The 27,007-nt window shown below is 50.2% G+C and overlaps 6 protein-coding genes across 6 annotated transcripts; 3 read left to right on the top strand and 3 right to left on the bottom strand.

The window, feature by feature from the left end:
- Positions 1–927: 927 nt before the first annotated feature.
- Positions 928–2,028, bottom strand: FPRO_09131 (putative ARP2/3 complex 20 kDa subunit; the record flags this gene model as incomplete). Its single annotated transcript, XM_031232491.1, has 5 exons — positions 928–936; positions 991–1,035; positions 1,086–1,211; positions 1,269–1,595; positions 1,729–2,028. 5 exons carry the CDS (start codon positions 2,026–2,028, stop codon positions 928–930), a joined length of 807 nt encoding a protein of 268 aa, XP_031082422.1.
- Positions 2,029–2,227: 199 nt separating this feature from the next.
- On the top strand, positions 2,228–3,992 carry FPRO_09130 (uncharacterized protein; the record flags this gene model as incomplete). The annotated part of the gene is made up of 2 exons (XM_031232490.1): positions 2,228–2,243; positions 2,317–3,992. The coding sequence occupies 2 exons, from the start codon at positions 2,228–2,230 to the stop codon at positions 3,990–3,992; spliced, it is 1,692 nt and encodes a 563-aa protein (XP_031082421.1).
- Positions 3,993–4,351: 359 nt separating this feature from the next.
- Positions 4,352–4,701, bottom strand: FPRO_09129 (uncharacterized protein; the record flags this gene model as incomplete). Its single annotated transcript, XM_031232489.1, has 2 exons — positions 4,352–4,522; positions 4,573–4,701. 2 exons carry the CDS (start codon positions 4,699–4,701, stop codon positions 4,352–4,354), a joined length of 300 nt encoding a protein of 99 aa, XP_031082420.1.
- A 1,502-nt stretch (positions 4,702–6,203) lies between these two features.
- Positions 6,204–7,272, top strand: FPRO_09128 (uncharacterized protein; the record flags this gene model as incomplete). Its single annotated transcript, XM_031232488.1, has 4 exons — positions 6,204–6,382; positions 6,576–6,839; positions 6,918–7,136; positions 7,194–7,272. The coding sequence occupies 4 exons, from the start codon at positions 6,204–6,206 to the stop codon at positions 7,270–7,272; spliced, it is 741 nt and encodes a 246-aa protein (XP_031082419.1).
- A 1,383-nt stretch (positions 7,273–8,655) lies between these two features.
- On the bottom strand, positions 8,656–9,811 carry FPRO_09127 (uncharacterized protein; the record flags this gene model as incomplete). The annotated part of the gene is made up of 4 exons (XM_031232487.1): positions 8,656–9,180; positions 9,287–9,373; positions 9,441–9,585; positions 9,774–9,811. 4 exons carry the CDS (start codon positions 9,809–9,811, stop codon positions 8,656–8,658), a joined length of 795 nt encoding a protein of 264 aa, XP_031082418.1.
- Positions 9,812–24,091: 14,280 nt separating this feature from the next.
- FPRO_09126 (uncharacterized protein) lies at positions 24,092–25,563 on the top strand (the record flags this gene model as incomplete). Its single annotated transcript, XM_031232486.1, has 2 exons — positions 24,092–24,715; positions 24,781–25,563. 2 exons carry the CDS (start codon positions 24,092–24,094, stop codon positions 25,561–25,563), a joined length of 1,407 nt encoding a protein of 468 aa, XP_031082417.1.
- Positions 25,564–27,007: the final 1,444 nt, after the last annotated feature.

Genomic DNA, 27,007 nt, shown 5'->3' with positions numbered 1-27,007 from the left:
GCCCAGAGTGTCAAGGTTGAAGAGTGGCCAGTGTTAGAGCATAAAGGAAAGAAATAATGCTAACTCCAAAGGCAGAAGATAGAAAGAGAAGTAGAAGAATCTCAGTTACTGATTCAAAGCGATGAAGATGCAGGCATGACAGGTTAGTGTTGTCAAGCTTGAAATAGTGCAACGGACACTCGTGGTTGAATTGTTGTTGAAGGTCAAAGAAAAGCTGCCTAGCAACAAAGCAGCACTACGGTCAAGCCATCGACTCCAAGAAAAGACGTTAAGTGAAGAATCGCTTTGGCTTGACGGTGCTAGGCACTTGTCTCAAAAAGGAGAAGAGAAAAGGCTGAAAGCAGAGCACAATAGAAAGGGGATATCAGAGACAGTTCCTTGCAAGTGATTGGCAGTGATTCACTTACCGTTGTGAGAATTGAGTTCGGCAGTGACCAGTAAATGATAGAAGAAGGATAATGGTAACAATAATGCTTATGAAAAATGAAAGTTGATCAATTGTGAAGGATGAGATAAAGGTAGTTGGTTCAAAAATATATTAATTCCTTACGTAAAGACCCATTGATCCCACGAGGCAATCACGACAATGCCTCCTTCCTCAACTGGCAGTACTCTGATTTGAGAACTTACATACTAATTTTGGCATAAGATTGGAAATCATGGCCTCTACCCCAAGAATGACTATGTCAGATGCAATAAAGGCTTCGTTTCCAGAATGATACGCATTTCAATTCGGTCAGGTCGGCAAAGTTTATGTCTAATGTCGTTATCTTGAACCTCCTTCCTCACCACGGCATGAGGCTCGCCTATCAGAGCCTCCGCAGTTCAATGCTATCACGAATGGTTGATACATTTTGCCTGATCACAGAAACATTGCGACAACCGACACTCCCAAGCAAACTCCGAGCCTCAAACCAGCTGAGGGGTTTAGTCAAACTGCCGAGGTCAGTAATCTCATAGGTTGTGGTAATTGTGATGGATCATTCTTACAGGTGTAAGGAAAGACTCGGCCACGAATCGTGCTCGAGCATTCAACTATGACAAGTTAGCATGGAGTTGCGTAGGGTTACAGTCCAACTACTCACAAATAGCTTCATCTCAGAGATCTCCTTGTCAACCTCTTCCATAAACTGAATAATAAAGTCGACAAGCTTGTGCTTCAGCATTTCCTCGGTGTGGAAGTTTGTTATCAGGAAAGAAATGTCATAACCCTACAACAACGTTAGTCAGGGGTAACTCAATTGAGTATCGCACGACCATTAACCGACCTTGATGGGTTTCCTCCGCAGAATGAAGAAGGACTCTGCACGTTGCGTCAAGAATCTTGTAAACTTGTGGACCAGAATATGCTCAATTTCGTCGGCCTGCTTGATCTTGATGCTGATACGGACGGAGTTGATGCTGGGCTCAATCAAGACACGCTCGTTCTCGTTGCGCGCGATGGTCAAGGGCTGAAGTAGGACCTCGGGGGACGTCTGGGCCTCAATCTCTGGAACGTTGTGTCGCTCGGCGGTCTGGGAAGCAAAGTTGGACAGTGTGAGCGCGGCGGTCAAGCTGCTGCGTACGCATTGCAGGTAGGGTCGGAGGGATTGAGACTAAGCGGGGGATAGCTGTCAGCTTGCGGTCTGGATCGTGAGATATCATTGAGCATGTACCATGACAACAAATACGTCCTCAGACGTCCTCAATCAACTAGAGGTAGTACGAATGTAGATGTCGACGGTGAACACGGAGCTCGGCGGGGTTGGTCGACGTTGATGTTGGAGGTTGGAGAGCTTCGGTGAGGTGAGGCGCAGTTGTTAGTGAGGCGTCGCCAGGCCCGACGTTTCCCGTGTCTTTAGGGTGGAGCGATGATGGGGGAAAGTTGGAGAGGTTCACGTGTGAAGCTTGAGCCTCAAGAGCCGCCTGTGGCTTGATAACATCATAGCCACAGCTCTCTCTCTCTGGTTGCCCCGCGGAAGCTACACCGCTTTCCCCACTAACATATCGCCTTCGTCCAGGTACCACTTGGTGACGCACCTCTAGCATCTTCCACGCCTTGCAAACACCGACCTTGAGCAAAGGGACGCTGACTCAGGACGATTTGTTTTTTTCTTCTGCTATTATATTTTCTTTTAGATCCTTCTTTTACAAATCCTCCGAATAGAAGGCATCCAGTGCCTGGGCAGACTCAAATTGGTCTTACTGCACCCCTCCTTCGACGATTGAGCTCCGATAGACCGAAACCATGTCATCTATATCAGGTCAGTAATTTTCCATGCCCGCGTTTTCATGGTCTCTAGCCCAACTGCACAAACAGGTACTGACCGACCATAGTCGTGGTGAAACACCAAGGCAAGAAACACGATGTCGAGATCGACCCCAGCTCTACTGGCGAGGACTTCAAACTCCAAATGTTCAGCTTGACCAACGTCGAACCCGAACGCCAAAAGATCTTGCTCAAGGGTGGTCAACTCAAAGATGATGCCGATATGAGCAAACTCGGCTTGAAGAACGGCCAGGTCATTATGATGATGGGTACCCCAAGCGCTGGTGGTGACGCCCTTGTCCGACCAAAGGAAGCGATCAAGTTTGTCGAGGATATGACAGAGGCTGAGCAGGCTCAACAAGTTGGTGCGACACCCGCCGGTCTTATCAACCTTGGAAATACATGTTATCTCAACTCAACCCTCCAGACTCTACGTCTTATTCCAGAGCTCCAGGAGGCACTCGACACGTACCAACCCGATGGCAACGCCAGCAGCTTTATGATGACAGGCACGAACATGGACTTGGCATCTCAACTGTCAAGCTTGTATAAGAGAATGGGAGAAACTCAGGACTCCTTCCCTCCCATGAACTTCTTGAACGCTTTGCGAGTGGTATTTCCCCAGTTTGCGGAGAAGTCCAAGACTGGACAAGGCTTTGCTCAGCAGGATGCAGAGGAGGCTTGGTCCCAAATTGTGCAGCAACTTAACCAGAAGCTCCGCATCAAGAGCGAAAACGCCTCGGAGACCTCCTTCGTGGAGAAGTACATGTCTGGCGAGTTCAGCTCGGTAATGGAGTGTGATGAGGAAGAGGCGCGCAATGCTGGCGAGCAACCCATCACTAACAAGGAGAGCTTCGCCAAGCTCAACTGCCACATTGATAGCTCAACAAATCATCTGCGAGATGGCATTGCCGCCGCCCTGAAAGAGAAGCTTGAGAAGCAGTCGGAAGTTTTGGGTCGTGACGCAGTCTACACGAAGACTTCCAAGATCTCTCGTGCTCCTAAGTACCTGACAGTGCACTTTGTGCGCTTTTTCTGGAAGCGAGAGACTCAGAAGAAGGCCAAGATCATGCGAAAGGTTACTTTCCCCATGGAGCTTGATATTGTTGAGTTCTGCTCGGACGAATTGAAGAAGGCTCTTGTTCCTGTGCGCGACAAGGTTCGTGAGATTCGCAAGGATGAAGAGGATATCGAGCGGGCCCGTAAGCGACGTAAGAAGACTCACGATCAGGACGTCGGCGATATCCCAGGCGGTGCTGGTCTTCCCACCGAGAAGGAGAAGAAGGAGGCCGAGAAGAAGGAGGGCAAGTCAGCAGATGGCGACGTTGTCATGGGCGAGGAGGGCGAGACATACAAGACAGACGCCGACATCGAGGCCGAGAGAAACGCTTCCATTCTTGAGGCCAAGAAGGAGCTCAACGCTCTCATCAACCCCGAGTTGCGAAACGACGATGGTGCCAATCAGTCTGGTCTCTACGAGCTCCGAGGTGTCGTGACACATCAAGGTGCCAGCGCCGACAGTGGCCACTACACCTCATATGTCAAGAAGGCTGCGCCCGTTGATCCCAAGACTGGCAAGAAAGGTGAGGAGGACGGCAAGTGGTGGTGGTTCAACGACGACAAGGTTTCAGAGGTTGAAGCTGAGAAGATTGCGACTCTCGCCGGTGGAGGCGAATCTCACTCTGCTCTCATCCTCTTGTACCGAGCCATTCCTCTGCCCACTGCCGAGGGTGTCCTGGAGTAAAAAGCGCTACTAGGGCGGGCTTCACTAGAAGTATGGCCACCTGGGAATGGTGCTAGATGAATTGATGAATAAAAACGGACAGGAGCATGCCATGGCATGGCAGGGCGGTCAGGCGTAGGGAGAGGGTATGACATATAACTCAATCAATAAAACGTTAATTAAACAATCATATGTCTCGGCGGAAGCTTCTAATCCTTTACACCCTCGAGGTTCGTTCTATGATGTATGTTTAGTAGATGCCTGTGTCCAGTAAAACCACCTTTTAGCCATCCATAACGCCTTTGCTTCGTTTCCAACAAGATGCCCATAGAGTTACAACACAATAATACAACCGCACCAGTCCATAAACCTTGCCACAGTCATGGGCCTTCCTTTTCTCTCGCCTTCTCAGCCTCGCGTTCCTTGACACGCACTTCGAAGTCATCCATTTTCCTTTGGAGTACAGCCTTTTGTGATAACAAAGTTTTTCGCTGGGATAGGAGAGCAGCTATTTGTTCGTTGGGGGATGTCGCCCGGAACTCTTGAATTGCCTGTCTCAGTGATTAGTCAGGTTCTTTGTGATTTGTTCTGTTTGCCATACCTCTTTCTTCTCGTTGTCTGTTTTTAGTTGTGCGCCCGTGATGGTGCCAGCAAAAATGCATGCCGCAAAGGCAACAGCCCAAACACCGCGCTTGAACTTTTCTTGTCTTGTCCACTGATGCACCGCCATTTTATGCGTTATTATTGTCCAGTAGGTCGTTCGTATTTATCACCAGTATCCCTTCCAAATCTCTTCTGAAAGCTTACTACGCTGTCGGCGTGACAGCTTGTCAGCAGTAAAATATGAACCCAATGTCGAGGAGGACGAATTCGTGGAGCTTAGGGTCGGTCGTGATAGATTGAGCGGTAGTGGAGACAATGTTTTTGATCTGGAATCAAGGCATTGAAGCTCAATCGGAGGAGTTGACGGCGTCGGATCTTTAATAGAGTCGGAGGCGGATCGCCGGGTCACCGTCACGGAGGAGGAAGAATTATCGGCATCACGGAGGTTGGGCGCCGAGTGGATCTTTTGCGGTAGCGGTGGCCTTACTAAGCAAGGAGTAGTGGGTGTAGTGGGGATGAGGGGCATCGTGGGGGAATGAGGTATCCTTGATGTCACGGCTTGGGGAGGTTGAGGTCAGAGGGAGTCTGTAAAATATTGGTAAGGATTGGTAAGATTATAAAGATTTGAGTTGACCTTCGTAGGTACTTAGATTTAGAAGGTGAAGAATCAGGTTACAAGGAGATGAACAAAGAAGGTCAGAAGTCAAAGAAATGGAAAGTTTTCTCATGTTCATACAGAAGGAACGGTAATGGATGATTGACAGAGTTTATCGAGACTCGCAAATTACATTTTTGGGACATTTGCACCTGGCGAGGCTAATATTCATGGCTGTTTATTTATCTAGTCATCTCTCATGTGCCTTAATTAGGTAGTTATCGTGTTCTCGTGAGGATAAGGAGTTTCACTTATTGTTTCGACCACTAGGTATCTCACCTACAGCGTAATACTTCAAGCAGAGACGCAAGCTGATACGCCCCATGGATGGACACGCGTAATTTCAACCACTGCGATTAGGCAAGCGACAGAAGCGGCCGCCGCAAATAATAGCAACAGCATTTATTCTGCAAGAAGGACCCTTGAGAGTCTAGGTAAGGTAGTCCAAGGTAGGTACTCTGTGGGTTAGGTTCTTTCCAAAAATGGGCGTGTTTACGTTGAAAGAACGTCAATGGGAAGGTACCTTACCTTACCCCTCCACATGGTACCTGACTGATGAGACAGCGGGGTTTGTCACCCAAACGTAATCCATCCACTTCATCCTCAACACCAAAATCAAGGTTGGAGATAATCCATTCGCCATCTTTCCTCCTCCTTTTCTAGGTGGAGATTTGTTTTTCGTTTTTGTTTTCTTGCCTTAACAAGCTCTTTTCGTGTGAAATAGAATACCTGCTACTTCCATTTCATCCACAATACCTCTCAAAACGTTGACGTGGTTCGTTTGACCCCGCCATCACCAGGCCACTGTCACGTCAGATCATATTCCTTCTGACCACTCGACAAGCTTGGCTGACACCTGATACAGAATTCTTCAGAGTCTCACGGGCTTGATATAGTCTAGACGCTTGGCACGCTACTGGGTTAAATTCAAGTGAATTCGCGGAATTCCCCATCAAGTTCCAAACATTCCAAATATGTCAACTCCGCGTGTCTTTCTTATTCGCCACGGCGAGACAGAATGGTCACTTGATGGCCGTCATACTGGCTTGACTGATATCCCACTCACTGCCAATGGCGAGAAGCGTGTTAGAGCTACAGGAAAGGCTCTTGTTGGGCCGGATCGTCTCATTGCCCCCAAGAAGATTGCTCACATGTAAGTCTCCTTCGACTGACGATGATTTCCAAACAATCAGTATGGGAGTACTCCTGGCAGGGCCTCATGTAGAACGAATTTCGCATTGAAGTCTTCCAAGAAGAGCCAGCGAGTTCGGAATTCCAATCGCGTCGCATTATCACCAAGCAAAGTTGATTTTATCTGATCTAGAGTGAACTAATACGCTGCCCAGCTACGTTTCACCACGAAAACGCGCCCAGCGTACATTTGAACTTCTCAACCTCGGGCTGAACCGCCCTCTTCCTTGGACACCTCACGGTGCTCCTAATGGTACTGGCCTTCAATGTGAAGCCGAGGTGGAGGTCACGGACTACATCCGAGAATGGGACTACGGTGACTATGAAGGAATCACAACACCTGAGATTCGTAAGATCAGAGCTGAGCAAGGGATCAAAGGGTCCTGGGACATATGGAAGGATGGATGCCCTGGCGGGGAGTGAGTATTTGTCTAAACCTGACTACCCTATATCTGATGATCGACGTCCAATGGTTCTTCCATCTAACACTTTCACAGGGCTCCCCACGATGTGACCAGAAGACTTGACCAATTGATAGAGGAGATTCGTGAGAAATATCACAAGCCAGCCATGGACAAAGGAAGCGATCAATGCGGTGACGTATTACTTGTTGCCCACGGACACATCTTGCGTGCCTTTGCTATGAGATGGGCTGGCTACGCTTTGCGAGAAGGACCAACTTTCTTATTGGAGGCAGGTGGTGTTGGAACACTCAGGTCAGTCAACGGGGCTTATTTCTTCTTCATCTGCCCAACTCACTGACAACATACAAGCTACGAGCATCATAGAATCGAAGAGCCGGCCCTTCTCCTCGGTGGCGCTTTTGTCGTTGAACTTGACGGCCAAGATTAGCCTCTTGTCAAGACCAACATCTTTCAGGAATTGGCATCCAAATGGTTTCCTAGAGCATAGAATTGATTGTTTAATGAACATATCTTCGGATCGCACCAGCAGCTGAGCCAAGTCCCCCCTAGTCCAGAGATGGTAACTCATAATCTCCCGACGATCAGACCCCATTGACATTGCATCACTCGGTCACTACTCCGTACACGACCAACAGACGTTTCAATAATCGAAGCTGACCTCGCACAGACAACGGCAGGGCTAATGTCATCGATACGTATCTCGTGCACTTGAGCTGGCGCATTCGACGGAAATGACCAGACCTCCGCTCGGTGGCACCAGCGTCAACAATAAAAGTGTGTTTCACACTTATTTACCAAGATCCGCCTAATGCCTTTCAATAACAAAGGGCGTGGCCAAAAGTACTTCAACAGAGCAAAGCCTTGTTGCACGAGTTGGGAGACCCTTGCTATGGGCGTTCTGGAAGCGCGGATGAGGCTGAAGGGGCGACTCTCATATGATATCCTTTTCCCGCCTACCAGACACGGGATCGCACCGCCCCGGACAAGCCATTTCCCTCCCTTCTCGTCTTTTCTTCTACCGACGATATCTCTAATTTCCCATAGCCTGCTTCGACTATTCATCGACTAATGTGCCAAGAATGATTCACTTCATCCCTTGACATCGAAAGTGGCTTGGCTGCTGCCGGAAGAATGCATCCGTACACCATTACCTACGGCTCCTCCTCCGGACAAAGCTTTTTTCGACCGCAAGGGCGGGACGGGACGGTCCAGTTGGGTATAAGGGTGTGAGGGAAAACTTGAAGGGAGAGGTTTCGTCGGAAGGAGTCGTTGCTAGGACGAAGGGCTGACTTACTCACGCCGGACTAGTAGTAGCCTCCGGTCACGAACGGTTGTTTTACTAAAGCATGACCGGATTGTTGGATCAGACGGGCTGTTTCTGGGTTGTAATTGGGCTTGTAATGTGACTTGAGTCTCGTTATTCATTCCAGTGTCTGGTGGCTGATGTAACGCCAGTAGGAGCACTGAGAGAGCTGGGTACTCTGGATAGACAGGCTTTGACTACAACAGCTGTACAGAGTAGATGGCTTCAGATTACCATTGTTCTAGGAACTACCACTGATCACGTATGAGACACATCGTCGGAGAGATATTGTGTAATTATAGGTGTCAGTGTGACTTATTCTTTACTCAGCTAAGTAATGGTACTGAACAAGACGCTGGAAGCCGAATGCCAGAATGACAACCATCGGCACCTTGCGTCGTGAACTACTGGCACCGTACAAATTGCTCTAGTGCATCCTTGAGGGCCATATACTTGCCTCTGGTGCTGGGTGACGTATTGTTAAGGGCCGGCGAGATAGGCACCCTTTTATGGCTTGGACGCTCTGGCAATGAATATCCTCTTAGTCGTAGTTGAGCCCTTCTTCATCCCGTGGCCTTGAACATGCTCACCACTGCTGCTTCGGTTGTCGTCGTTGTGCTCGTGATTATGACCATGGCCATGACTATGACCATGCCCGTGGCTATGATCATGGCCGTGACAATCCTTGAATGTGATAGGTTCCGGGAGCTCTTGGTAAGCAAAGTCTGTGAGTCCAGCATCCTCAAACATCTTCTTGATCTCGTCCTCAATAAACCCATGATGTGTTATACCACGCAGAGCGGCATCCTTGGGGTCTATCTTGTGGGCAACAAAGTCAATGATGAAGAGGACACCGCCTGGGTTGAGGCGCTCGGCCAATTGCTTGGATGCTAGATCGGGCTTGTCAAAGTGGTGGAATCCGAGCCCCACGCCTGCAACGTCGAATCCGAAGAACTTGCTATCAGCAAAGGCTGTTGGGGAGGGGTCCTTAGGATCAGCCAGATTGCCTTGGTAGGCTTGGCGGGAAGAGCCCTGTACGCGGTTAGGATATTCAGGTCTGTTTGGAGAGCTTCAAGGGGTTCGAATGCGTGGTAACTGAGTTTCATGCTCATGCGATGGACTAGTGGATGGTACTGACATGGCTTTGAGCCTGGGCGTTGTATACCCTGACCATTTCCTCCGACAAGTCAATGCCTATAGCCTCACTTGTATGCTGTGCTAAGACCTGCAACCCACTGTCAGTCCAAGTCAACGTCTCGGAGCTCATCTCTTTTGGGGGGGGGAACTCGTACCCTCGAAAGCATGCCGGTGCCACAAGCGTAGTCTAGCAACCTCGCATCTTGCTTGACACCAATGAATGGAATCCTCTCTCGGATGCCGCGCTCTAGCTGCACAATCGCATCCGCATTGCGCTGGTCATATTCGGTGGCGATCTTGCTATAATTGTACTACATCAGCGACGGACTTTGGGTGAATTGTGTAGCACTGCATCGCATGCCGTAGTGTGCTCTGCTACCTTGGAGCATAAGAAAAGACGACCAGTAACTTAAGCAAACCGCACGCGCCCAAAGGGTTTGGCAACGATCATCCTATACAGGGAACAAGCGCTCATTCATTATACGCACCCAAAATAAGCCTGATTTTCGGACACGACGTCGGTCATGGTTGCAATGTCGGGATCGGTGCTAGGTGAAACAGTGACCAAGTTGTACAGGAGGATGAGCAAGTATGGTTGCATAAGACAAACGGTGACTTTCGAGAGCCTGAATGTGGTTTCACAGAGAGTCGAATGCGGTTGATGCGATGTAAGACAAACCTCTATCGACTACTCAGTTTGGCTGTCTTATACAAGCTGCAGCGGGGACTTTTCGGGCAGTTAATTTCGTGTCGCAGACATATGTTCGCAGAGTTTTGAATGATATCTCCACCATCCATTGTCAAGTCGCCGACCAAAAAGAAAGACCCCGCACTTGATTGAGGGTTGTTCTGATACTGGTAATGCAGTTTTGCTCTATGACGAGTAAAACAGCGCAGCCAGATCTCCCGCCCGTTAGGTTGGTTAGAGGCTCTGAGCCAAGCTTGATCCATTGATAGCAACTACACCGCAACAAACGGCGCAGTGCAACTTGCACCTGGTGGTCGATGAAACATGTTCCTCAACTTGTCTGGGTTGGAGTGATACAGCAGCCATTCAATGATCCGTTCATTGTAGAACACTGCAGATGCCTTGACAACAAACGTGGCCGCCCTGGACAGGTTGTGCTTGACGATTTGACTGGGTACGTGCAGCAGAGAACTTGTGAGTACTCAACCCAGGATCGAATTGCGGGTGATCCGTGATCCTGCGGCTGCACGAGCGCACCGGTCCGCTAACCGCGAGGGGTGCACTGATGGTACAATTAAGGCATAGTTAGTACGTATCGAAAAGTACATGACAGTCAGTGATCACAGTCGTGGTCGTATTGCAACCAAGAAACAGTCATGTAAACAGTCGACTGCAGGCATTCCCCGTCCCCTATCCCATTCCGATGCTCCATCTGTGTACAAAACAAGGTCCCAGGTGTCACGGTGTCAAGGGCCATGCAGCCGTCTAACCAGCAAAGTGGTACGAGATGGCATCCCGCCTTGTGAGCCCTGGATATGCACAAAGCCCAAAGAGAAGAAAGGGCGGGGTTTCACCTCGCCCAACGCTGATCGCTGGGCCTGCAAGGGATGATACAATCCCGCAGAAGCTACTTTCTTTTGAAGCGGTAAGAACGATGCATCTCGAGTGCTGCAGTAGATAGGTCATTCCAGGAAAGGCGATGTGCATCTACCTACTGTCTCAGGTCTGTTTGCCTGCCCCTGGCCGGCAGTTCTTTTGTTGACCACTCTGGCCACTCTATCACTATTTGTATGTCTTACGAGGGTGTTGATAATAATTCCGCCAAAGTAGTTTCGCCCGCCCGACTGGGATACGAGCCGGCACAACGCAAACGAATGAAAACGATGATCTCTGCAGATAAAAAGGAATGCAAGTGTCGGACGCATGCATACGGAGTATTGGACTCAGGTCGGCCACCTCACCGCTTAACTGCCATGGCAAGATACCTTTTTTTTTCTGGAGCCCGGGGGTTGCGAGCTTCACCAAAGGCTTGCTCCGTACGGGTACCGGGATTCACGGCACCTCGAGGTTCGGCAGAAGGTCTTCCGTGACGGCGTTCTGTACCAGTCCTTGTCCGTTCTTTTGCTGGTCGCCTGAATCACTGGTGACCGGCATCGAGGGTTGTTTGGACCCGCTCAACGGAGACATTATCGCGGTTGGGCTGGCTGAACCTGCAATGGACGAGAAATCGCTGGACAAAGACCGAGACAATTGTTACCACAACAAATGCAAGGTGTTTACAATTCATCATCAAGTTGAAGCAGAGCAAAGAATGAACTAGGGGCGTGTTTTCTCGCAGGGGCCCCGTTCCCGTCTTGTCATAAAATGGCACTCTCCAGGCCAGATCAACGCGCATTCTTCAGCCTGCAGGTCGCCGTGCATGCAGGCGAGGTCTCGTGGTGCGATAGTACCTGGACAAAGAACACCACTTGCTTGCTTCGTAGTTCTGTAGACATCTTGAGGCCAGTGTCACGTCACACATGTACGTGCAAACGAGGCATCAAACGGCCCATGACATACACAGTATTTTCTTCAAGTCCCTCCTGTTTATTGAATTGAGGTGTGGACACGGCAATAATTGGCTTGCTCCTTTGCCGAAGAGGGGAATGAAGCGGAAGTGACAAGGGGCTGACTGACGGCGGCTTCTTTTCCAATATTGGCAAAGAAATCGGCTTCTGCGCCCCTTTTACCAAATTCGCACTGTAATGTGTACCCGGGTCTTGAGGGCGCAGGATGACATGCAGCCCCCGGGATGGCGCGAAGTGTCCAGCGACCGTGCCGCGCCGTGAAATTGCGACGTGGCAGGCTTTGATGGATGGATGCAATTGTAGCTGCAGCCGCCAACCCTTGTTCTCGTTGGTTTTTCCTCTCCCTCCCCTCCAGGCCCAGGATTCCTTCTGCATGCAGTGTTGTATTTTTATTTTGTTGGTGGTCTAGAGAGCCAGACATTTGGGTCGCTGCCACGCCATAAGGGAAAAAATGACTGCTCGACTTTTCTTGACACCCCCCTCGGGCTGACCCCCCTCCGTTATCACATTGCAAGTCGACAAGCAAATCAAATCCATGAGACGGTAGCCTCGCCTGTCTCATTAAGGTATGGCGGCCCGACCATTAAAGCCACGGCGCCCGAGGAAAATTGGGACTGATTGCGGGAGACATGCAGTCAACTCGAGCTAGCAAGGATCTTCCGCATGAGCTCCAGCTCACGTGATTGCTGGCCGACGTGTGCGATTGGCGGACCGGGCCTTGCCTCAGCCAGGCCTCTGGAGGTGGACCCTCCAGATGGAGTCGAGATTGTGACAAGCGAGCGTGGCGGCAGCTTATGGTGCAAGCCGCAATGTCAATCCTGACGCCAGCCCCGGGGATTCGGAACAGCCTGAACATCATTGCGGCGCAGATATTTGATATGGCGTTCGTGGAAATAAAAGAGTTTGTGGGCGTGATATCCTTCAGCTGTATTGCTTTTTGGCTGTTGTCGAAAAGTCTGGTCCACCGCCAAAACTGAATTTTATGCCATCTCTGCACGTCTGCATCAGTACATAGGCTATACAGAGCGCCGTGCATTAGAGTAACTGTCTCAGTTGTTGACTGTCAGCTTTGCTTTGTGTTTCCTGACCAATCGATTCGCAAGCTGTCAGCATGGGTCAGACTGGCTGTATTAGCCAGCTTCCAAGGTGAATCATACATGGATATTTGAGTTACATAGAATACAAACCAGCTTTACCGCATGATGACGAGGTCGTTGCTTCTTTCTGATGCATAGCACTAATCGTATCTCATCTGGCTCCACGACATGCCGTGAGTCTTCTTCGTATGAGGACTTGGGTACTCCGTACTGAAGTGCATTATCGATCGTTTCTCTAGTGACGCTTTGGCGGCGTTAGACCCTCGCCTTTTTGCTGCATATATGTTATTGATTGGCCCTCATCAAAGAGTGGACTCGTGAACTCTATGGCCCGGCCCGTTTACTGTCAACCCATGGCATGCGGTAGCTGTTGATGGTATGTACTGTGTCCTGGACGGAGATCGTCGAGTCGAAGGGGCCGATCGAATCTACGCTTGTTATTGGTCACGGGGACCCAAAGGGAAAAGCAATTGTAAGTTGAGACACGGTAAGAAAACAACAGCTTGCTATGAAATAAAAGAGTGTGTCCGATTGAGACCTGCATCAAGGAGGAGGGTGCGCTGAAAGATCCAAGAGGCTTAACTGAGAATCAGTCCATTAATATGACAAAGTGCCTCGCGTCTCAGGCAAGAAATTTCCCGTGCCCATTCCACTGAAAGCGCGATATCGAAAAAGAAGGTGGCAGGCAATGGCATTTAGTTAGTAGTTGGAAGGTACCACCGAAATCAAACGTGTTTACAGAAGAAGGTACCTTCCTTCTGCCACCAGACGCCCATGCCCGAACCGCAATGCTCACCTTCCCTAAGTACTATGATAAGACATGCCTCGGATATTTCAACAAACCCAAAAAGAAGTATCCCGACTTCGTTATGAGTCAGACATTCATCCTTGGATATTGTGTTTCTTGAGGGAATTATAATTTCTGTTTTCGGGTATTTTCAGTGGCAATGGGCAACCAACATCAGTGAGAAACGGGGGCGACAGGGGTTCAATGCACTCAGCTTAGGGCACCCTCTACCTCTACAATCATATATCCATCCAGCGACAAGACGAAACATCCAATGCCATTACTTTTAATTTATTACCCCACTGATCTTATACCTTTTTTTTTTTTTTTTTTTCGCTGCTCTAGGTACTGAATAGGTACATAAGGTATGTATGAGAGATTCACCGGCAAGCCCTGACAACATCGCAGTGGATGCTGGCAAGTCCACTGTTACAGTGCCTCAACAGATTTCCCTGCAGCCAGAATCGATCATGTGAGCGACGATCAAGAAGCCAAGGGTATTCCGGGATCCCATCCGGTTGTTTTTATTCGACCAACAATTCACAAGCCCCTGGCAGATAAGTCTCTCGCTCCAGGCATGGAACGGTTGTCGTTGTGATGATTGACTTGGCTAAGGCCCTGGTCTCCTTTCCTTCTTCCTTGTTAGGGGCTAGAGAAAGAAGACTCAATGATTAGGCTGTCGACAGGAGAAAGATCAGTGCTCTGATAGGCCAGCTTCCTCGTAATTTCTCCCACAAAACAAAGTCACTATCGACAGGGATTGGCAGCTCCGCTCATCTGGTTGTACGGAGTACATACCAGGGCCTCATCAACACTCTGCTCCAATTCTTCAGATGGATCGAAACTCGCACATGCAAATACATCAATAGCAATGCACCATCTCGTTGTAGCTGTTGAATGCACATCCTGATCCTTACTCCTTTTGTACTTCAGGATTGGGCTATTTGCTCGGCAGCCGAATGTCTCGGTTCAATGTACATCCATGTCCGCCTGAGTCTAGCGCACCACGTCTGCTGCAGGATGAACATCAACGCTGGGAGGCTGGCCAAAGATGAAACGACTTAATTGCAACACCTTTGTCAAGTCTGGGCATGACGCCCCAGCACAAGGCCCCTTGTAGCTAAGATTCGCCAGTGTTAGCGATTGTTGATCCTCTCTATCGTCGCTTGTGACGACTCATGGTTGACTTGCAGCTTCTGCCCATTCACAGCTCGAGACCTTTCACGTGAAGCGGACTTGACGCGGCTTGCCGGGTTGGCCAAAATTGTCTCCCTTCAACAAAAACCCTTCCTTCCTTCCTTCCTTCGGACGGGACAGCCCTTGCGGCCCGACGCGCACCTAGAAGCCGCATGCCCCGTATGGCTCAGACCACCCCAGCCAGGCCCACCAATAAAACCACCACTACTGCGTCAATTTTGGCACTCTGCCAGTTCATGCCACGACGATACCTGTCAGTTGCTTACCGACAATTGGGTCATATGCTCGCACTTTTTGCCAGCCTTGATTGCGCTCGCCATGGATTATCATCCTTGGCCAAAACTGGCCGACTCGCCTCACTTTGCTGCAAGTATGTATCTTCTGGGTTGGCATTCTTCGAACGGTCCCTGCACCATGCCGAGAACAGGCAGAAGGCATTTAGTTAGTACCAATTGACTCACTGATTTAACCGAGCAGGCCCAGTTAACGCCCCCATAGGCTTGTTTGTGGTCAATAGCAATGCAATGAAATGAAGGGCAGAGGCATCAAAGGGAGCCTGACTCCGGTGTTTAGCGGTCAGCCACCTGAATATGGCTAAGCCTGCCTCCTCCAGACCTCTATGGTCCAGCAACATTAACACCAAGGCGTGAGATTGGACATTCTGCAGACGCTACATATCATCATGCATAAGCAAGCAAAACCGTAACATCGTGCAATGCTGGTCGGTATTATTTGACAAGGTCAAGGCAAATTCTGCACAGCCAGCGAATGCATGGCGAAAGGAGGGTTTGGGCGTACACGGTCGGAACGGGAAGAGCCTTTTCTGTGAACGGCTCAGGCCATAGCCGTGCCTGTTCTCACACAATCGATTCCCCGATATGCGTTTTACAAAGTTTTGGAGGCACGGCCTACTGTGCTCGTTGATGATGCCTGCTATAATCTGACGCAAGCGACGTGTTGGCCCATCCCACACACACATGATGCTAAGGGCCAGGTTATTACGGCAAGGGATGCAATCGCAGCACAGATACATCCACACATTATCTTTTTGCCTATGTATGTCTTGACTCCCCATACAAAGAGAAACAGTGGCTGAGGATTTTCAGCTGATGAGTGTTTGTGGAATGACTTGAAGCTCCGCAGATACAAGACGCCCCTCCGAAACAGACTTTTATTGCCCAAAGCTAAAGAATCCCGCCGCTCCCGTGCCTTGGATGTGGCTGGGGGCAGACAGAAGGGTCACGCCCCTGATTGGCTCACTGCAAGTCACTGGAACAAGCACCGTCTTTGATAGCGCCCAGATTTCTGTCCCGGTTCCCAGAGAATCGGAGCCTTGCTCCACCCTCAGCGTTCGTGACACGCAACGATCCGGCATCCAGCGATTTGGTGCGGCCGGAGCTCTGGCCAATGATAGACTTTGACCCCAGGCTTGTCTCATCGGAGGATTCGACTTTGTTGGCCAATTCATTTGTCACTTGAACTGGTGTCACGATGTTGTCTATTGGATTTGTGGCTCTGCTTCCAATTCGATGTGGTCAGCTCCGCGATCGGACCTTCGGTTCTGCCATCATGCACACAGCATTTGCCTCGAACAACATGATTAGATGGGCCACATGTCGTGGTGTTTTTGTTTGCGTTGGTGGTTAGACTACTGACTTGCGGCTTGTATCAGCCACTGGATCTCATGCTGATCGGCAATCATCTCGCTTCAGCGCCAATACCATCCAGCATGCGAAAATGCCTCTAGCCTGAGTAACACGAAGGGTTGGCAGAAGACTATCGGATACCGCAAAAGAAAATGAGAAAAAAACTTCTCCGCACCACTTCGACGGTACGAGGGCCAAGTCTAAACGGACTTGGAGCCAACACACCAATCAGCACGCTCTACACAACCTTCGGTATTTTCTGGCAAAGTATCTTGTGTCGTGTGGAGGGCTGCATAATCAAACATACATACAAACGAAAACATACTTGGACCACACAAGGGGTGAACCTCGAAGGCAATGAATGTTGGTTGAGAGGGGTCATCGGACATGTAAACTAATGCCTTTCCCCATGAGCAGTCGCAGTCAAGACATTGTGCCATGACCCGATCTAAAGCGCAGGGCACCCGTTCTATTGGATTTGTTCAAAGCCATACTGTGTGCTTCCTCGCGTCTGACTGGTTGCTTATTTCAAGCCAACTCTGGCGCCGATGAGTGAGCGTGGAGCTGAGTGTCGACCTGCATGAGTCGTGTGGATGCTCGTCACCTGGTCCCTGTCAGGGAGGGGCACCAAGCCAAGAAAAGTCCAAAAAAACGTCGAAGGCACATGGACGATGAAGCAGGGATGGAACAGATGGAACACGCTGGCCGATACCTCGTGCGTGTCCAGGGTTTTACAGCGCGTTTGGTTGTCAAGCCCGGCGCTATCTTGAGAGTTGCGGGTTGAACCGCAGTGCATTTACGGATAGATGGCACCCAAATGACGAGCTCTTAGTGGGGCGGACGGTATCCAATGTTCACTGTCTCATGGCTCAGGATCAAGCAATCAAGCATTCATCAATCATCGTCACAACAGCATATGTACACTTCACCTCTACACCACACAATACATGCGTTGATAAGCAAAGTCGTTACATTTAGCCCCCATTGAAGGATTTCCAGACAATACTGCAGCTCAGATCATGATGTCTGCGTACACTTCGGATAGCGTCAAACGATGCAGGGTAGCTTTTTCAGTTGTACACCGCGATTTGATTTGAGTTGTTCTTCATTTAGACAACACCATTACGAGTAGTTCCTTGGATGAGCAGCGCCGAGTTAAATCACGTTGACTTTCGACAAATAGCCAGTTTCCCTCCTCTGTCAGCCTATCTCCTTTTTGTTACTCCTCGAATCACCGACTTGAAATCTCAACAAACGACACAGATTCTCACCGCATAATTGATTCAATTATTACCAACAGGCTATATCTCGTAAGGACACTTATGCGTGCTTCACGCATGTCGCATTGCATAGCCTAATGTTTGACTGTCGAGAGCTCCGGTGGTGACCTACAACCCATTGTACATAGCGGTGAGCAAACGCAAGTCAGCTCGTTGCTTGTTCCACCGTATGCCAAATCCTCTTGGCTGACCCCGCGTTGGAGCAGGCGAAGAAGGGTGGCATGAGTGATAAGAATCTCTTGGACTACCTTGCCTCTCTGAACCGAGACGTCGTTCCTTTCTCCGGGGACTACTGTACGAGAGCGGCACGCCACTTGGGCCGTGGGGTCCTGTTGAGATGGCTGGATCTTGGATGGTAGTACCATTTTATAAATTACCCCGTCAATACTTGGTCAACGAACCGGCTAGACACAAAGGTGTGTGCAATGATGCGAAGAGAATGGTCGTCGCAAGCATGTACAATTCCCCATACTGTCTACCTTCGATTCACCGACACTAAATAACGTGGAGGAGACTCTGGTAGTAGACACCCAGGAAGAAAATCGGTAACGGGTGTTTGTATGTAGTTAGGTATGGATGAGGCCCTCGATTGGTGGTGGAATCAGAAGTTCACTGGCATGGTCTCAGCGTTTCAGCGTCCCTGGACCCTAACGCAGGCCGGACCGTCCCAGGCCAGCGCCGTGCAGCCGCGATCATTGGCGAGACCGACCTTGGCCCTGTTCATGTCATCTCAGCAAGCCGTCATGCATCATATCCCAGTTCATTCTTATCAACTTGAGTTCACGGGTTGTCAACAAACGACAACAACATTTCGAACGACATGACCAATCGAGGGCATAAAATTCCTCGGCCGGCAAATTCACGTCAGAGCGAGGGCCATCGAGCTTATCGTTCTCGCTCATTCCACAAACACTGCCGATGTGACTTGAGCGTGATTTCGAGTAGAAACAGAACAACGAACGGGCAAGAAACACTGAATTGACACAGACAATGAGAGGATTCACATTGTACTGTACAGAGGGCCTGAAATAGTGAACTGCAAGGGAGCAGACGAGACCACTGCACGAAGCAGAAAGCGGTTGAGTTGCATGAATGATACATACAAGGGATTCGCATGAAAAGAAACACTAACTAATTGCGTCGGCCATTTCCACTATCGTCGTCCAAGGCTCGAATCCGCCGCACCGAGGTCCACCAAACCAAGCAAGTCCAGCAGCCATGTCCCACGACCGTGACCAGGGTCAGGGTCGTTTTCACACTCATGCTCAAACTGCCAGCATCATCATCAACATCATCATCATCTTTCATAGACCTACCCCTCTGAGAGGCTATATACGCACGGCACCCAGAACATCTGGCACACACTCACAATGCATCCTGCGGCCGCCTCTGCAACCCGCCGTCGGGAACAAGCGCAGAACCCCAGAACACGCAGCGACCCAAGGTGCAGGGCCCTAGAAACCCCAAACCATTCGCCCGCGCAGTGCAACGCCCTGACAGCATCTACAGATTGTTCTGTCCTTGTTTCCAACAAGGAAGACGAGAACCCCAGTAGCGTTACACTGATTGATGATAGGATAAATTTCCCGGATACTAACTCAACTCAGCGGATAGCTTTCATGATGTAGGTATGTGTGTCCTCAGGTATGGGAAGCATTACAGAGCCTCTTGGATATGCTTCATTCATGTCCTTTGACTTGGTTGGACACGATGTCTCTACCTAACCTAAGCTGATGCCACATCTAGCAAGTCGCTTTCTGAGCTCCAGGCGCATCTTACCTCTGATAGGTTCGGCCATATCCAGGCTATCAATGCCCACCTGTCCAACTCTTACGTACGTCTATCAACCACGACTCTCACAAATGGGCCTCCACGAGCTCTTCAACCACACTTTTCCCTTTTTTCGTGTGTGCAAAGCTCTCGTTTTTTGTCTTTCCTGGTTAGAGGGTGATCCACAAAGATGCTTGCCGGCGCACGTACGCACACTTGGGGAGAAACATATTTTGTTTCGCCAACTAATTCACAAGACCTGCGATTGCTTTGTAGGCGGATCCGGCGTTTGTTCAGCCATAAAACAGAGGAATTGTAGTCTACCAACGAAGTTATCACTCGCATCTGTCATCTATTGAGGCGCGGGATGCATCCATGCGGCTGCGAGACGCTCGGAGCCATGCTCTGAATGGAATCAAACACCAGCTGGGCTCGCCCGGCATCTCCTTGGCCAGAATGGATGGATCCACAGCCGCTTGTGTCGCCTCCTCGGCTGTTCAACTTACCCCTCGACTGCTGTAAGGTACCAGCAATTATGCTACAGCCAAGTCATGATTGAAGGGCGAGATGGTGTCGAGCGTGTGTGGCCCGGTTGATTTGACGCCAGACAGTACACAGAGAATGCGGTATTCGTACACTGGTGCATCCGCACACACGTCCAGAAAGACTATGTCCTGTGACGTCTCGTGCTGCTGCGCCCTACCTTATGCTCTGTTCCCCGGTCATGCCTTAGCCTTGGTTTGCTGAACCCTTTCCAAACCGCTGGGACGGATGAGCACCCACAAGACAAAGATTGCCAATAACAGCAAAATATCAACATATGACACTGAAGAGCCCCTCGCCAATACAAAATCCTTTACTGCTGTGTGGTCACTGGCCATATCTAGAAATTCTTTTACTTGGATGCCGATCAAAATGTTGCTCTGGCTTTGCGCGACACGCGAGCATGACCTTGATATATTGCGGAGGTTGTTGCTCTCATAGATCTGGGTTGTGTCTCCCATCTTTCGAAATACACCAACCCACCAGACCTATGACCTTGTGACTGTTACTAACTGAAGCGGCAAACGACGGGCGCTCAACAAACCTTGTGGCATATTGGCCTTTACAACTACGTACGTACGGGAATTAAACCTTGAATTGCCGCGCTTGTGCCGGTGTGTCATTTTTTGGAACTGTACTTGGCAAGCCGCATTCAGTCTGGATTGTTTATTATGCCGAGGACTTGTGTCTGGCTGTATCGTCTCCCATATGGTATGCTCCCATCCAGACGTTGAACGAACGTACATAGGATGCATCGAGGGAGAGGAGCGACACAAATATGATGAGCTTGGACAGGTAAGAAGAAGAGCTAGTCGACAGGGACGGGCGTGGATCGTTGAGCCAAGTTATGATCAATCAATCTGATTGACGAACATATAGTCTAATGGTCTCAGGAAGCCCACCAGGGAATGCCCAGACCTAGACAAGACACGCGAGAGAGGGAGGCGCCGTGCCCGTTGAGATGTGGTTGTCGGCGGACATTCCAGTCGAGAGAGAAGCCCAATGTCCAAGCATATTTCTCTTGCCCCTCGCTTCTTAACATTTGCTTTGAGTTAATATTGACCTGAGACTTGATTTGGTCTACGCAATTACCCTTCCTTATTGATAATTAAGTGCTAACTCATCCGCTGCCTTGCCCTTCCGCTCGTTGACCGCTTGAATGTCTCGGCGCGATAGTCGTTGCTTGGAGGCAATAGCCTTCCGCACCTCGAAGGATCTCCAGCTCCCCATAGAAAGCCTCTTTCTGTTTGTCTCTTATTGAATCAAGGATGCATATCAAGCAGGAAGCAATCTTCTATTGTGTCATGTCATGGGCTCGAATTGGGGCCCTGGTCCAAAAGAACAAAGACGATGCGATCAATACGTTGCGATACACGCTGAGCCAATCGCTTAAGGTCCGGCCCTCGAGGCGTCGATGAACATATGGGCATGAATAGTGTTATTATTATAGGCAGCCTGGTGTAGCCTTGCCATTCCTCCACTTGGCTACCTAACCTCAGCTTGCTTGAATCAGTCAGTGACACCCAAGGCAGTCCACTCTACTCCGTATTATTGTTATTCTCATTCTCATTCTGGTACGTGCTCAGCTGGTCTTTTCATCTCCCGAGACGGGCTGGCTTCTAGCCCTCGACTCTAACGCCAGAAACGCCAGAAACGCCCTGGACCCGGTCCTATGCTTTGTTTCCTCAACACCAAGTCTTTATTGCCTGCCTTTTTGGAAGTCTGTTAAATATAGTCTCCCATTGCCAGATCGGTAGCTTGTATCAGAATAGGCGCTTGCGCAGATTAGTTTGTGTTAGGTAGTTTGCACGTCCGTACTGTATGTTACTCTATTATATTGCATGGTACGGGATAGAGACTTGGCTTAGATCATGATCGTGAATGAATCTCATTTTGCCCGTACTCGCAGCTTTGCTTCCAGACTAACCCAAGTAATATTTTAGTCGAACTCGCCTGGTAGCCGGGCTCCTGGGTACAGCACAGTGCTTGCCGGGGCTTAAATCAGAGTACAAGGGCAGGCTGCTCGGGCTGGGCTGCAGCGGGTACGGTACCTTAGGTGCCAGGTCTTAGGTCTTAGGCCTTAGGGGCTTGCCTGCGTTAGTACATACTTAGATACAGTGCACTACAGTACCCCGAGGACGGGAGCTGTCCCTAACGTGTTTTTTTTGGTTTTTGGTCCATGAGGTGCCCTGCTAACTTACCTCTACTAGCTGGGGCCGGTTCCCTGGGAACGGCACGACACCGGCCCATCCGTCCCATTAACTTACTCCCGCCCTGGCCTTCCGCCACTTGCCTCCACTGTCCTGCCAGCCAGTCAGCCAGCCTAGGCCAGCCAGTCCGTCCAGTCCACAGCCAGTTCAGTTCAGTCGGTCAATCCACAACATCTCGCCCTAAGAAAAAAACCCCTTCCTTCTGCTGCACCTTAGCTGCAGTGCACACACTACCTACCTACACTGCGCACTACGGCGTACACTACACAGCACTACACCACGCACGCTGCACCTGCGCCTGGCCCCTCTCGCACAAACCCTTTCTTGGTCGCTTTCGTTAGACTCACGCCCCTTCATCCCCTGCCATTAGCTCCCCACTTCCCTGTCGCCGCAATTGCATGGGATGAGGACATCTTCTGAGAGGAACAGACCTTACCGTAGGTAGGGACAGGATACCTGTAGCTTGATGTGGTAGGTATAGCACCTGCCCTGAATTTACCTTACCCTCACCTCACCTTAACATTGACCCAACTCTCCCTCACCTCCCCTTCTTACTTCTCCATCATACATATCTCTCAGTTCTTCAACTCTCCACTCGCAACCTCCTCTTCTCCATCAGCATTCCCATCAAGTGCAATCAAAACACTCTATCAAACCTGTAACCTCATTCCTGTTTGACCTTGGTCCAGGGGATGGCACCTCGTTTGTACATGCTCTGTTGTCGCCCGTGAAGGAAAAAGAAACAAATTTCACAAAAAAAAAAAAGAAGAAAAAAGAAAAAGGAAGAAGGAAGGACGCTCACGAACGAGAACAAACAACTCTCTTTCCGTTTCTGTTCGGGGCGTCAGACATATCTCAATCCCACGTCGATCGACAAACGCTTCCTTGGGAGGATATCTCCTCTTGCAGACACGCACAGCGAGACAGACAGACAGACAGACCAGCACCCGTAGGAGGGAGACGGTACATATTTTGTCTCTCACCTGACTATTTCCGCACCCCCAAGAAAAAAGGGAAAGCAAGGGCAAAAAGGGCCCAAAACTGTCCCCTCTTTTATTTTATTTTTTTCTCCCCTCACCCCCAGTACCAAGTCTTAAGTCTCAAATCCCAGTCTTCGCAAAGCAAAGCAAATCCACAATCCACAATCCCCAAAAACCCCAGGCTCCATTTACGGTTGGGTGGTTCCTGGTTCTTCCCACGCACCGCACCGCACGCACGCACGCACGTACACCGTCGACGTGGATCAGATTGGATCGGAGGTTCCTCCCATCCCATTCCCTCCCTCGCTATAATTGTCGGCCTGTCCCGCCGCACTCTTCCCGCCCACGTCAGAGACCATTTTCATACTCCTCCGCCTCTCAGGAACCAGAACCTCCGTCAGGCCAGGCTTAGGATTGCGGTTCCAAGACCTTGTGGAATTTGCTGTCATCTCCCGCCGAGACATACACTCGCTCACTCATTCTTGACTCGCAGCAATCGGTCATCCCGTCAACCTACAATACAGTAGGCACAAGACACGCGCGACAGCTCAAGAGAGTAAAAGACAGCCTAGGATCTCGACGACTCGGTTTAGATTACTTGACTATTTCCCTTTCCCTCCACTTCGCCTTCGTCTTGGATTATTTCCGCCACCAAATGCTCAGTTGCAGAAACGTCCCTCAAACTATTCAACTGCACGCATCTGGTATCATCGTCGCTGACCGCATCTGCCCGTCTGTGGCCCTTGGCGCCTCAACATAGCATGGCCGACGACAGCTACCGAAAAGAGTATCCCCAGCAGAGCCGCCCAGAAGACACTCACACTCGACCCCAGTCACATTATCCCCCTCCGCCGGATACCGCCCAGCGGCCCTCCGACGCTCCTCCATCCAGCATGGCTACATCAGTTACTTTGCCCTCCATCCACGACTCCCGTGGTTACGGCCCGCCGCCTGCAGCTCCGGGACGTGGCTATCCTGCCGACCCGCGATACGCATCTCCCAACACCGTCAATGGCTACCCTCCTCCCGGCCATCAGCCTCCGCCCGGTCAACCTCAACAGTACCTTCCGCCTTTGCAGCCGCAATCTGATCCCCGACCTTCGGCCTATCCTCCTCCGCCGCCGGACCAACGTAGTGGCTATTATGATGACCGCCGTCCACCATACGGGCAAGAGGCGTATAGCACGGATCCCTACTATGCCTACTACCGCGGACAGCCTCCTCCTCCTCCAGGACCTCCGCCGCCAAATGGCCACCCAGGCTACCGTCACATCCCCGCCGGCGTTTATGAATACCCAGTCGGACATGGCAGTGCGCCTCCTCTGACACAGGCAGCCCCGCGACAACGAACATCAATTGCTTGCAGATATTGCCGGAAGAGAAAGGTTTGTGACTGACGCGATGTTTGAAGGTTGTTCCATTGTCGCTCAAAAATGCTGACTATCTATAGATCCGCTGCAGCGGCTACCAGAGCGCCCCCGGTGGCAAATGCCAGAATTGCGCCCGTATGAACCAAGAATGTATCTTTCAGCCCGTATCTTCTTCAAGCTCAACAGCTTTTATCCCCGTGTCAGCTCTCCCAGGAGGTGTACCCCCGGGCACTCAACTCTTCGGTGCCTATGGGCAACCACTGGCCCCAGGCACAGTCCCAGCACCTCCACCACCCCATGCTGCTTATCAGCATGCTAGTGCCCCTCCCCCTCCTGGGAACTACTACGCGCCTGTCCAGTCACCTACAGAATCCTTTTCGTCTTATGGCGACGCGAGAACCGATGACGGCAGCCAGCTTGCAGGGCGACGACGTCGCAGGACGTCAGAAGAACAGGATGAAGGCTATAGACTGCCCCCTCCACGAAGTGCCGTGGATGAAGACCCGCGCAGAAGGTCTCCAGCAGAATTTTCAAACCACAGCAGCCCTGGTGGAGTGGGGTACCCTCCATATCAAGGTGCAAGACAGAGCCCACGAAACCCAACGAGTGGCAGTTTGCCTCAAGCTGCAACAACTGGTAGTTATGCAGCTTCTGCACCCGGCGGTCGTTCCCCGACAGGCCAAAATGGGTCTAGTGGTGCGTCCACCCCTGCGAGACAGGGACAGCAGTCCCAAGGAGGAAATACATCGATCATGAGCCTGAGCAATTTGGTAGACAAAAGCGATATCGACAAGACCATGATTGACAGGCTCAACCGACCTGTACCTGGTCAGCCTGGCGCACGACGAGATGTCAGCCGCTAAGGAGATTGCATGGTGAGAGTTGACGCTGCCGGACACGTCAACGGAATGACAACGCTTACCGAAGAGTCTGTTGGTTTCCGCTGGAAGGCTGCCGACAAGTTGATGACGAATGCATTGTTTTTAATACCCTTTCCGAATCAACTACACGTCCACATTTTCGTTGACCGGGAAGTGATAGGAGCGTGGCTCAAGTGAGGAGGAAAAAGAAAAACAGCGGGCGGGGGGATCGCGATAACAAATACAGGACAAGTTGTCAGGATCTAGAAAAAGACGCGAGTTTGGCGACAAACAACCCCTCCGTTCGGTTCTCAAGGTTTATTGGACGTTTTGTTATACGGCACTTGATTTTATGTGAATTGTCCTTGACAGACTGTTCGTTTCTCGGAGGGGGGGAAGGATTTTGCCCGAAAAGCAACTACTGCAAAGTCGTTGTATTATTTTTAATCGGTCGGCCACTATGTGTTTCCAGGAAAGACGGATAGCCTCACGGCACCATACGGTTTGGTTTTATTTATGCTGATGCTTTGTCACGTTTGTACATCTGTGTTGTTTATGTTGTCTGTTCTGCTATTGTTGCCATCTGGGTAGAGAGAACGAGAGCCGTAGCGATATGGTCTCGGGTGATGTTTAAGGGTGTTCTGGAGAACGGAGGAAAGAGAAAAGCCAGATCCTATCAAAAGGTACTGGAGGAGAAGATGACAAGCAAAACAGAGTGAGAGAGCTCAGGGCTCTGAGAGGAGGATGATAGCAAATGCTGTGGGGTTGATTCTGAAGATTCCTTTAACTCTTGTTGTTCTTTTGCCTACGTACTTGAGTACTGATCCCGATGGTCAAATCCAATAGGGTGATGACCATGTATAAACAGAATTATATGTTGTGATTTTGATCGAGATGTGTAGGTGATGTGATGAGGTTTTTCAGTTCAAGGTCACTTTATGCTGAGAAGACATCTGCGTGCCTGTATAGTCCCATACCGTCTCGTCGAGCACATCTCTCTCTGTCTCTCTCGGGACTGGGACTCGGTGGTTAGGCTCTTGCTTCCGCTGTGCCCAGCTAATGATTGGTTTGTCACAGGCGCAAGTCCAGGCGGAGAGGGGCAAACGAGCCAATGAGTGGCTCTAAATTCAAAGGACCTACCAGCAGGTGGTGTTGGAGTTGGCACTGGCTGTAGGTACTGAATGGGTTTATGTGATGCACTAAAACCACCAACCTTTATTTACTTGGTAGACACATAGCCCATTGATTTCCCAACTGGGGGCCAGAGCATGGAATCCGTGGTTGATTATCACCGTATTATACTGAGCTAAAGAGTAAGCGGAGATGCACAAAACTGGAGAGGGGACGAGGAGGCAAGAGGACAGAAAGAGAGAACGGCTCAGGCCAAATCAAGTCAAGTCAAGCCAAGCCAAGCCAACAAGCAGGGACAAAAGACTAGAGCTCACAA

The sequence above is a fragment of the Fusarium proliferatum genome, assembly GCF_900067095.1.
Source record: "Fusarium proliferatum ET1 genome assembly, contig: FPRO_scaffold006, whole genome shotgun sequence".
Classification (NCBI taxonomy): Eukaryota; Fungi; Ascomycota; class Sordariomycetes; order Hypocreales; family Nectriaceae; genus Fusarium; species Fusarium proliferatum.
This window is presented reverse-complemented; position numbering and strand designations above follow the sequence as displayed.